This window comes from Lemur catta, chromosome 4, assembly GCF_020740605.2.
Source record: "Lemur catta isolate mLemCat1 chromosome 4, mLemCat1.pri, whole genome shotgun sequence".
NCBI classification, from domain to species: domain Eukaryota; kingdom Metazoa; phylum Chordata; class Mammalia; order Primates; family Lemuridae; genus Lemur; species Lemur catta.
The window spans coordinates 69,124,668-69,137,022 of NC_059131.1; the positions used below are offsets into that span (position 1 = coordinate 69,124,668).

At 47.1% G+C, this 12,355-nt stretch overlaps 1 protein-coding gene across 1 annotated transcript in view; it reads right to left on the reverse strand.

Annotated features, from left to right (window-relative positions):
• The window catches only part of FBLN7 (fibulin 7), a 38,182-nt gene that overhangs the window by 5,264 nt on the left and 20,563 nt on the right, over positions 1-12,355 (reverse strand). Inside the window, exons 4-5 of the mRNA XM_045548899.1 lie at positions 2,324-2,449; positions 58-195 (exon numbers count right to left, since the gene is read on the reverse strand). Coding sequence (XP_045404855.1) covers positions 58-195; positions 2,324-2,449 — 264 coding nt within the window. The remainder of the gene's footprint in view (positions 1-57; positions 196-2,323; positions 2,450-12,355) is intronic.

Below are 12,355 nucleotides of genomic sequence, written 5' to 3' on the forward strand. Positions count from 1 at the left end.
CCCCGCCTCGATGCCGTCCCTTGCTGTCCCCCGGGCCCCCGCGGAGCCCGCACCTACCCTGGCAGACGCTGTCTCCCGCGGCGCCGCTCAGGTGGAAGCCGGCCTCGCAGCTGCAGTGCTGGGCCCGCTCCACCTGCGCACAGCGCGGCGCGCGGCTGAAGGCGGGGTCGCCGGCCACGCTGCCCTCGGGGGCGGCTGCGGGGAGAAGACACCCTCAGTGCCTGCCCTGGCGCACCTGCTGTGGGCCCAGATCTGGGGAGGGGCCGGGAGGAGAACCAAGACAGGGGCGCGGCCCCTTCCCTAAGAGCTTACTCTGGAGTAGGGAAAGCAAAGACAAGTAATTAACCATAAACCCAACAGCCCCGTCAAAGGCCACCCAAAGGGGGCAGAGGTCGGAGCGCACCCGAATAGAATGTTCATGAAAAAGCCAGCCACGAAGCTGCACACCAAGAAGGACTCCTATGGTAAATGCACGTTTTCACTTAAAAAGCTTTAAACAACCCCCAGATACCAGCGGTGATCACAACAGTTTAAAACTATGGACCACTATTTTGGGGGGGTATTTTTTGTACTTTTCTAAAGTGTCTAAGTTTTGTTTGGTTTTGTTCTTTATCAACAACACACATTACTTTTCTAATCAGAAATAAAAGTGTTTTTGAACGTTTTCAAAGGATTTAGAGCTCTCATATGGTCGGGGGAGATTCAAGGGGAATCAGTAGGAAAACTAGTCAGAGGCACAAGAGGACAAATACTGCACGATTCCACTTAGAGGAGGTACCTGCAGTCACCAGATTCACAGAGGAAGGTAGGATGGTGGTTGCCAGGGCTGGGCAGTGGGGAATTGTGTGATGGGACAGAATTCAGTTTTGAAAGATGGAAAGAGTTCTGGGGCTGGATGGTGGTGATGGGTGCACAAGAATGTGAATGTGCTTAATGCCACTGAACTGTATACTTAATAGTGTTCACCAAATTTTATGTTATGTATATTTTACCACAGTAAAAAATAAAGCGAATGGATTTTTTAAAAAGTAATTGGAGGGACACGCTGCCAGGGAGCAGGACGGCCACAGGCCAGTGAACAGAAGGCAGGCTCCGGGCTGCCGGTCTGGGCAAGCAGGAGCCCAGGGTCTGCTGGGCTGTCCGTGGGTGCTGCGAGGGCAGGGGCTGGCTTCGGCTGTGCCTGCTCACTCCCCTTCCTTCGCCTTCCTGGTGAAGGGTCTGATCATGGGGATACTTCCTACAGTGCCCTGGACCTGAGCAACATTTGCCTGAAGGTCCTACTGTAGGAGAAACCTAACAAGTGGAGTTTAGAACATTTAAGTGACCAGGGCTGGCCTATTTGGGGTGAGAGGGAGCCCATTTCTGTTTCCTTCTGGTTTGTAAACAAGGGGAGAGGCAGTGGGGCTTCCAAGAAGGTCTGCCTCTGGCCTCAGTTTCCACAGAAAGCAGCCCCAGGGACAGGAGCTGGGAGGCCGAAGGCGTCTCATTCTGAGAAAGTGTCCAGCCGCCGACTCAGCTGAACTGAATCAAGGCACATTAAGCAGCAAATCACTTAGGGCATTATTTGACCCTGATCTTAAGCTGGTTCCAATACGAGGACCTCAAGTATTGATAAAGCTCCTATTCCCCACTGCATTAACCACTAATGCCCCCTCCCCCACAGAGATAAAGACAACCAGACAGAGCACACCAGGCTTTTCTGGCAAAGGAATAGGACATCCTTGAGGTTGGACTTTTTTACGGATGAAGCCTTGGTTGCAGCATAGTGTGGGAAGCCCTGTCTATCCTCCATGGATTCCTTATCATTGGACTTTCTTGCCACATGCAACCAGCCACTGTGTGACTTTTTAGACCTTCTGGCTGGGGATACGTTGGGACTTCAGATGTGAGTAATAACCTCATCACCAGTCAAATGTCTAGTTATCCAGCTCTCAGAATACTGAGGCCTGCATTAGTAACTCCTGATTTTGCAGGATGTGATGGGAACATTTGAAAGGAAAGGCGGCGCTGCAGGCCGGAGAAATGCTGATTGAGCAAAGGTGGCCACAGTGAAATGTCTCAAGCCATTTAGGTTGGGAGTCAATTCTACTCCTGTTTCCTTCCACAAGAAGGAGCAAAGCCCTGGCTGCCCAAAAGAGCTAAGCTCTGTCCAAGTGACCATCTTAGGAAGTCTGAGGGATGAAGGGATATGAAATAGAGAGGAAAAGCCTACATCTCCGAGGGGGGCTGAGCTCCCGACATGTCTGCCTCTAGTGACCCATGACCGGGGTCCTCCTCTCCCTGCAGCGGGACATCCCCACCCAGCCCCACAGCAGCTGCATACCAGTCTGGGCCTGGTGCTGACAGCGGCTCCCAGTCCTTCCTGGAGGACACACGCATCTGTACTGGTTGACTCCTTCTACACACGTTCCACCATTTTGACAAGGCTGGCTGGAGCATTCGCTGATATCTAGGAAAATAAATGATTTCCCAATACGAGTGTATGAGTTCTACTTTTAAAACAAATTTAAAATGATGGGTTAACTTTCTTTGCATGGTAGGATGACTCCTGCTTTCTACCTGCCCCCACACCACCCTTGTCACCCTCTCCACCAGCAAGAGCTGCAAGGGGTCCGGCAGAGCTGGATCAGCCCTGCGGCATTCAGCATGCACTGTGCCCACCTGGGACTCTGGTATGCAGGAGCTGGGCCAACACCCGGCCAGGTGCCACCCAGAGACACCATTTTCTAATCTGCAAAGGTGCAGTGTAGACAGGGGTAGCCAGGCAGGGGCGGCCACCTCTGGGCATCTGCCCACATTGCCTTTGAGTCCAGGGATGGGGAAAATGACTTTTCCAAATTCCCACACAGAAGTCTTCCTGTCCTCAACCAGTTAGTAGTTTTTTTTACGTTTCCTTAGTGTTTGCAAACGAAAATGTTCCTTGCTCATATACACAATAGTTCTATAGAAGAGGTGTATGGAGAGAGAGATACATATTTTAAAAGCTCAAAAGATTTTTCTCTGAGTTGTAGGCTTATGGGTGATTTTTCTTTGCTTATTTATACTTTTTATATTCTTCCATATTCCCACAACAAACATTTATAAATTTTTAATTAGAAAAAAATGACTTTTTAAAACCCTCAGGCCATGCATGTTTGTTTTGGATTCCCTAAACCCAGTTTTAGTGAGACACAGGCCATTTCCAACAGAGACAGGAGGTTTGTCAGTTTACTGACTTGACTACAGCGCTTTGGGAAAGAAAATTGAAAACACGTCCTTGCTGGCATCAGAGCACCTTCCTGCTGTGTCTACTAAGGGGAAGAAACAGGTGCTTTGCTTCTAATGAGAACAACAGCCTTGTCTGGGGTGGACTGGAAGGGACTTTGGCTTCCCTGAAGTCTCCCCATGATTGGGGTGTCATGTAGACTATTATGTGGTTTCTCTTCATTGTAAAATGACCCAGACTGTCTAACTGCTGCTTGTCCCTGGAGGAGCTATTTCGGTCTCTCAGTAACCTCAGCCTGGTTGCACTGTCCCTCGTACATTCTGTTTTCAGATGACTGGTTTCCAGGAATGTGTCTGAAATGACACTGTACACCAGTGCCACAGAGCTCGGTATTTCCATTGCTACCTATCGTCTGGGCCTATCATTGCTCACCAGCATGGTCTGAAAGTGGGCAGATCACTAGGTCATGAAGCTGTGGACTAAGAGCCAAAAAATGTGAACACTAGTATCTTTCAGCATGGCCCCAGCGGGACCAGTGCTGTCGTCTCTCCTCTGCTGCCCTCCAGGAGAAGGAAGGCACTGAGCCACCTGCCCCAGACGGTGTGGGTGAGGGGTGGGGGTGTCAACTGGACTCGGCAGAAACATGCATAGGTGCCCCAGTACTGTGGACTGTCTCCTCCTCTGCATCTGCCCAGGGTGCTCATTTCTAGGCAGGCCCCACACAAACACTCTTGATTTCTCACCTTGATATGTGGCCAGGGGCATTCCATGGCCCAATGCCCAGTCCAGCACCCCAGGAGCATCCTGATCAAAGTACAGTGGTTGTCACATTCACATGTGTCCCAGGCTGTGGCATTTAGTTAAGTGCATGGCAGAAACTTCGGGAGGGGTTGCCAAGCCAACCCATGGATGATCACCCTGTTTTAATCTACTGTTTAGTGAGCACTTACTGTTTTCATGAAACCAAGCTAAGTGTTTTACATGTATGGTCTGACTTTTTTCTTTTATTTCTGATTCTTTCCTGGGTTCTGTCATCTTGTTTCAAATTTTCCATTTTTCCAATCACCTCATTTCTGAGGTCTTTCTCATTCTTATTTACACTGTTATTTCATAGTTTTTATCTTTTAAAAATTTCTTTCAGCTTGTTTGGAAATATTAGTTTACAGTTTTCATCTGTTCTATGGGCATTTCTTCATCATCTATACAGACTTATTCTCTTTTTCTTATATTTTGGCTAGGATCTGGAAAGAGTCCTTTTCTATTACTCATATTCAAGTGAAGTAAGTTTTCCCATACAGCTTTGCTAATTTCATGACTCTGAAATTCCCACTTCTGTTGTTTTTTCAATGTGATCAGACACGGGGCCTCACACGTTCTCAGCTCTGCGTCTTGCTCTTTTATCTGAATGGCCGCCTCTTCCATTTGCACTTATTTTCCTTGTTGTCCTCAGTTTGGATGCTCCTTCCATTAGAGTCTCCTCAATGTGAGGGCTTCGACTTGGAAAGTTCTGAAGGTTCCTACGGGCCAGACAACTGCAGCAGCTGAAACTTCCTATTGAAAAGGAAACTGACCCAGAAAGGCTGGCGCTGAGACAGATCCTAGTCAAATGATTGAATTTTAAAGAAAAAGAAAAACATCTTTTGGGCCTCCAGACAAAAAGACCAAGACACTTATGGCGGAAACAACAGCATCAATTTAAAACAGAAGATATAGAGTAACATAGCTAAGATACTCAAGGAAAGAAAAATGTAAGCTAGGTATTTTATATATAATCAAGTTGACACCTGGTAAAAAAAAAAAAGCTGCACATGTTTTGAAAGTGGGAGAACTCAGGGACCTGCCTCGATTGGACAGAGATCAGTATGGGGACAGGGGTGCCATTCACCAAGGCAGAAGAGACATATCAACCAGTTGTGAGTCATGGAACTGATTTGGACCCTAATTCAAACAAAGTGATAAAAGTATGTGAGACAATTGGGGGAATTTTCACCCTAATCAGATATTTGATGAGATTAAGCAATTTGCTGTGTTGATAATTACTGGGTTTTAGGTACATAAGTTCATTCTACTATCCTCTATATTTTTCTGTTTGAAATTTTCCATAATGAAAAAAGTTTTAAGGTGCTTATCTTAGCATTATTTGTGATTATGAAGACCTGGAAACAATAAAGGGATCATTCAGTAAAGCACTGAGTTGCCCTTATGAGGAAGTGCTTCATAATCATGAAAAGTTATGCTTAGAAAGAAGAGGTAATGGAGAATTGCTCATGTTACTAGCTACACACAGATGATACTGAATATGTGAAACTTCGATATATGTGCTTAGCTAAAAGACTGGAAGGAGACTTATAGTTTTTAAACATAGTCTCTCATTCATTCATTCATGTATTCATTCATTCGATCATTTGGTAAATCAGCCAGCCAGCCATTCAGTAACTATTTATTTAGGGACTGCTATGTGAAAGGCAGCTTTTTCTGCTCAAATCCTTTTTTAAAGGTCTCTGAGAACAGGCCTCCAGATACAGAAGGTGAGATGAACTAAAGTTCTGCTCCATTCTGACTGCAAAATAACCTTCCAACACTCCATCCAACACCACCAACTCTGCCTTCCACAGCCTCCCCCAGGTCTGCCTCTGTGGGCCCCTCCTTCTCCATGTGGACTCTCACTGCCCTGCAGCTCTCTGCCCTGAGCACATTTCTGCACCCTCTCCTTGTGGGTGCTCCAACCACTGTCACTGGGTTTAAACACCAGCTTATGCTAATAACTCCCAACCGGGCATCTCCAACCTCCTGCTCCCTTGAGCTCTGGACAATATCCAGCCATCCTCCTGCTGGGGCTGGTATTAATGCATCTCCACTAGGGTGTCTCACAGCCATTGGAACTTAACATGTCCAAAATGGAATTCTAATCAATGACCCACATAGAGGCTGTTTAGAAACAAACCTACATCTGCAGCTCTGTTTCTGTTACCTGTGTAAATGACACCCTGCTCCCCATCATCCAAGCCTGAGTCTGGGAGCCTTGACTTCTCCTGGCTCAGCCCACATGGGATAGCAGCAGGTTCATTGGTTCTGTCTCTAAATTTACCTTGACCTTCCCTGCCATAACCTCTCCCCTGGACCTCTCCAACAGCCATCAATATGGTTTCCCAGCTTCCATTCTTGTCACCCCCAAAGCATTCTCTACACAGCAGTGACATACAAACCTAATCACAACACTCATCTTAAACCTATTTACTGTGCTTAGAACTATTAATATTTAGGGTCATTAAATATGAAATGTCCGATTTCAAATCAATAATGTAGTTTATTATATCTCAAACAAGAAGCAGTACAATTAATCAAAGTATGCACCTAAACTATAGACACAGTTTTGCCATCTTAACGGTAGCTGGTTTATGCCAGCAGTGAAGAAGCCTGGAGAGTGAGTCGCGATGAAATCGAGAAAGGCGTTTCCCACAGCTTGTTGAGAAGTGAATATTTTTCCTTGCAAGTGGTCCAAAGTCTGGAAGAAGTGGTAGTCAGTTGGTGCAAGGTCTGGTGAATACGGTGGATGACAGAGAGTTTCCAAGTCCAGCCTCTGTAGTTTGAGCAACGTTGTTTGTGTGACATGTGGTCGACTGTTGTCTTGCAAGAGGATTGGCCTGTCTCTATTGACCAGTCTCAGCTGCTTAATTGCAAGCATCCTCATCATTTCATCCAATTGGTTGCAGTAGACATCAACTGACCAGGTTTCATGAAGCTGTAGCGGATAATACCAGTGCTGGACCACCAAACACACACCATTAGCTTTTTTGGATGAATAATTGGTTTTGGACTGTGTTTTGGCACTTCATCTTTATCCAACTATTGTGCCAAGTGTTTGCGATTGTCAAGAAGAATCCATTTTTCATTCCATGTAACAATATGGTGTAGAAATGGTTTGACTTTATGTCATGACAGCAAAGAAAGGCAAGCTTTGAGATAATTTCTCTTCTGACACTTGTTTATTTCATGGGGAACCCATCTATCCAGCTTCTTTACCTTGCTAATTTGTTTCAAATGGTCCAATATTGTTGGAATAGTAATGTCAGACCTTGCTGCTAATTCATGCATGGGTTGAGATGGATTCGATTCCACTACAGCTTTCAGCTCATCAATATCCACCTTGGTGTCAGATCACCTATGTGGCTGATTTTCAAGATTAAAATCATCAGAACAAAACTTCTCAAAACATTGACATATTGCGCATTCATTAGCCACATCCTTCCCAAACACTTCGTTGATATTTCGAGCTGTCCACGTAGCACTGGTTCCACAATGGAACTCATATTTGAAAATAACACTAATTTTTGACTTATCCATGGTTTCACAAAAATTGCTCTAAAAAAATTTGAAAGATAATCACAAGCCACAACATGAGTTTGAAAGGCTGAGGATGTGCCCTCACAAACAAAGAAATGTTAAAGTGAAATGTCAGAGATATCAACTGTCAAACTTAGTACTTACGGAAATTGGACATTTCATACTTAATAACCTTAATAAAACCCCACCGCCCACATGGCCCTGTGATCACAATAGCTGGCTTGAGTGTCTCTCATTTGCAGTGCACCTGCTCTCCAGTGGCAAAGTTCTATACTATATTTTCTCATGTCTTCAAAAGTGCCAAATTCTTCCCTTCCTCAGGGTCTTTGTGTATACTACTCCCTCCTCCTGGAGTGGGGTCCCCCCATGCCACCCAGCTGCTGCTCTTCACATGACGAGGTCCCATTCATCCTTTCATCTCAGCGTCACTGTCATCTGCTCAGAGAGTCCCTCACCTTTTCCTCTGCCCCATGTTATTTACTCTCAGTTGTTTGTTAGGTCTCATCAAAGCAGTTACCCCAAATGCTGTGTTTGGCTGCTTTGCTTCGCTTTGTCTCCCGCCTTACAATGTGAGCCCTCCCAGGCTGGGGCAGCATCTGCTGCACTCAGCGTTGAATCCCTACTGTTTGGCACAGTGATTTGTTCATACATGGTGCTCGGGGAACACTGGTTGAACAAAAAAATGAAGGTTAAAAATAAAGGGTGGAGGCCAAGCATGGTGGCTCACACCTGTAATCCTAGCACTCTGCGAGGCCCAGGTGAGAGGATTGCTTGAGGCCAGGAGTTCAAGACCAGCCTGAGCAAGAGCGAGACCCCATCTCTGCAAAGAATAAAAACATTACAAGTGCATGATGGCACACACCTGTAGTCCCAGCTACTTGGGAGGCTGAGACAGGAGGATTGGCTGAGCCCAGGAGTTTGAGGTTGCAGTGAGCTAGGCTGATGTCACTGCACTCTAGCCAGGGTGACAGAAAAAGACCCTGTCTCAGAAAAAAATAAAACAAGATAAAAATAAAGGTTGGAGATGACTGACAAAAAGATTATTTTTCACCAGCATGATGGTAAGTGACAAAGGTATTTATTTCTCTCAAGTTTGTTCTTTGGTTACCTGTGTTGTCAAAGGCACAAGGCCTTCGGCTATGGTCTCCCCAATTTGGAAAGCTTCAAATCGTGAAAACTCTCCCTTCAGAGAAAGAAGGGGGGAAAAGAAAATAATCCAGGAAGCTGATGGCTGTTTTCCATTTGGAGTTCCAGGGCCCATCTCTGCCTGCTGTTTTTAAATGACATAATCATGTGTATTTCCTTCTTCCCCAAATTGGGTTCATCACCCTCTTTCTAAGCAGCTGACTGGGGCTGGGGTGAGCGACAGTTCTTAAAGTGCTGCCAAATTTTTCACTGACACTTTGGGTCTTGAATACTCTGTAATTAAGAAGATTCTTCCCCCCTGTGGTCACAACACACCTGACTACAGACTGGTGACATGGAACAGGAAGGGGCTGTGCTCAGTGGCTGGGGATAAGAGTCTAGGGTTGGTCACTAGATTGTTGAGCTCCAGCCTATATCCCTTCCACACTGATAGTACTGTCACAACTGGTCATCAGACAGCAGACAGAAGCATCATTTTTTCCTCTTGACAGGTCTGGCTGACAGCACTTTGAGGCTCCTACTGGAGACAACATCCATGAACCAGATTCCTGCTGAGAACAGAGGTGCCAGTGCAGGCACAGCCTACTAGCTTGGGACGAGCTGTGTCCAGCCGCTGGTTGGGCAACTGGGTTGTGACATACGAGTATATCTGTTTTCTCATCACCATGGGTGGCCCAGTCTACATTTAAAGAGATGAAAAATATCCAAGATCTCATCATGGACTGACCACCTTGTTCCCTGAGTCAATCCTTCCCAAGTTTTAGAGAGCAAATGTGGCCCTGGGAGAAGCCCAGGGTGGGCTGCACCATGCAGTCCTCTGGTGTGGAGGTCAGGGAAGAAAGATACATGGCCAGAATGGAGGCTGTGGGGAGAGGGGAGATGAAGAACACAAGGTGCATCTAGAATGAGCTGGCAAGTCCAAGGGCAAGACTCAGGACGAGTGCTACACTGGCCCATGGGAAAGGCCCACAGACTTGCTGGCAGCTTGGCAGGTGGGACTGTCTTCTCTGCACAGTGGTCCTGCAGGGAAAGTCTGGCCTCCATGTCTCAGGAAAAGGAAGCCTGCCAGAGGGGTTGAGGGCTCTGATCTTTGTAAGGGCTGGTGTGGCCTTCCCAAAACAGCGGGGCGAGTGGCAGCACGCATGCACAGCTGTCCTCCCTGGCCAGTGCGGACGCACACTCCGTCTGCCTTTTGCCTGTTGCTGGCAGCCATTCAGACTGCTTAGGGCCCAAAATGCAATCATCAGTTTTCCAGAATTTTCAATGTCTTTTCTGCTTCTGGCAGTAGCAAGAAAGAGTAAAGTGGTATTTCTCAAAATTTAGTTAACATCAGTATTACTTAAAAATGCGGATGTCATGGGCCTCATCTATAAAGAGCTTGACTCAGTAGGTCTCTTGAGCAAGTTTTCCAGGTGACTCTGGAGCACCTGAACATTTGAGAACCATGCCGCATCAGTCACGATAACAGCAGGACCCTCCTTTCCGTTGAGGGGGCACTATTGCAGCAAGGCAGGTGCGTGACTAAAGCACCTAAGCTCCAGGAGGCAGCAGACACACACAGGGTCTTCTGGGAAGACAACCTTGTGCAGCTGCTAAGACAGAGCTGTGCTGCGGGGAGCACCTTGGTCCCCACCTTTTGTCAAGCAACTGTGTTCCTTTGCTTGAGCCACTTAAGACTGTTCCTGGGCCTCCCATGTTTTGTATCTATCTGCCTAAAAAGGCATTCTTTCACCGATCTTCTCTGATGAACTTATCTTTTCACTTTAACCCCATGATGCTCCCTGTAAATGTATGTCACCATTGGGGATAGGATATTTGGATAATATCTGAGCAAGATAGAAAAACCAGCATATGGGTAAAATGTGTTTCTGCCCACAGCACCGCTGGGGGGCACGTGGGCCATGCAGCCCTCTGGAGAGTAACACACAGCGCTCAGTTCAAAGTGAGCACGCAGCCAGCAGCCCCCACTCCAGCCGCAGACACGCGGCCCAGAGACAGAGTAGAGGGGTAAGAAGACATTGGCAGCACTGTTCGTGGTGGCCGGAGTAGAGTGTAATCAGGTGCCCAAGACAGGTGGACACATAAGGTATGAGGTGCATCCCATAGAGGATGGGGCAGCCATCAGAGGTGCTGAGGCTGACTGCACATGGCCATGCACGTGTGTCCTGAAAGTGCTGAGTGGACTGAGAAAGAAACCAGCTGGGGTCTGTAACCTCAATCTGTAAGTTAAAAATACAGATACCCAAAGCAATGAGAGCCATGGTTATCACCATGAGGTGCTTAACCTGGATTGAGGGATAAGAGCAAATACCAGGGCCGGGGTGGGGTGGCTCACACCTGTTATCCTAGCACTCTGGGAGGCCGAGGTGGGAGGATCACTCGAGGTCTGGAGGTGGAGACCAGCCTGACCAAGAGCAAGACCCCGTCTTGACTAAAAATAGAAAAATTAGCCAGGCAAGGTGGTGCATGCCTGTAGTCCCAGCTACTCTAGAGGCTGAGGCAGGAGGATCGCTTGAGCCCAGGAGTTTGAGGTTGCTGTGAGCTATGATGATGCCACTATACACTACTGGGTCGACAGAGTGAGACTCTGTCTCAAAAAAAGAAGAGTAACTACCAGATATTGGCATTTCCCCTGGTGTGTTTGCACATTACAGTGACTTATATTTTCTGGCTGGTTCCCAGATAGGTCCGAGAGCTGGCACCTATGATCAATCTTCGAACCATCGTCTCCCAAGGACTCAGGAAATAGAAGCTTAAATCCGTGAATGTGATTCTCGTTGCCCCAAGCTTCTCATGGCCATCCATATTCATCTTTAGAGATGGCATATTTTCTGGGGTTTTCAGTTTATTTATGCATCTGAAATCCTCTCTCTATGCTGTCCTTTGCAATCTATTCACGTAATATCTGTGTTTCTCCTTCAGCTTTTTGGCTGTAATCATGGACATTCTGCCCCAGCAGACATTCACGAACCTTGCTCTGAAAATGAGTGGTATCCATGATTTTTCTGACCATAGGCTTAGGAAAAGCCAACAAATTATGTGTGCCAAGTCTTATTTTCCTGCATATCAAAAAAGTGCTGTTTTCAAACCTAGTGCAGAGAGAAGAGAAATTTTTTCCCTGCCTCCCCTCACCTCAGTGGACTGTCCTGGAGGCTGTGGACACTAAGCGACAATGCAGACAGGAAGTCAGTGTGTTTCCTCACCAACAGCCTTGGGAACAAACTGCAGGCCCAGAATGGAACAGCCGTGGGAGCACTTACCTGTAGTATCTTCCTCTTGTCCCTGTCCCCAACCCACAGGCAGCTTCTTGCCCTCACATTGCTAAGAACCAGTCACCAACATCCCCAGCAAAGTGTGGTGTTGAGGGGCACAGAAGCCAGGGCACAGTGGCCAGGTGTGAATCAGCTCAGCCCATACCCCCTCCCCATCTGCGTGACCTTGGGCAAGTTCCTTAACCTCTGTGTGCCTCAGTTTCCCCACGTGCAAAACAAGACTGAACTGTTCTGAGGGTATAGTGAGCTCATGCAGGTGCAGCCAGCCCAGGCCTGACCCAGAGGTGAGTGATCAGACGCGTTGGCTGCCGTTCTGCAGTTGAGGAATGATGAAAGAATCAGGCAGAAAGTGTCCCAAGAACGACCCCTTCTATCCAGCAGACCCTGC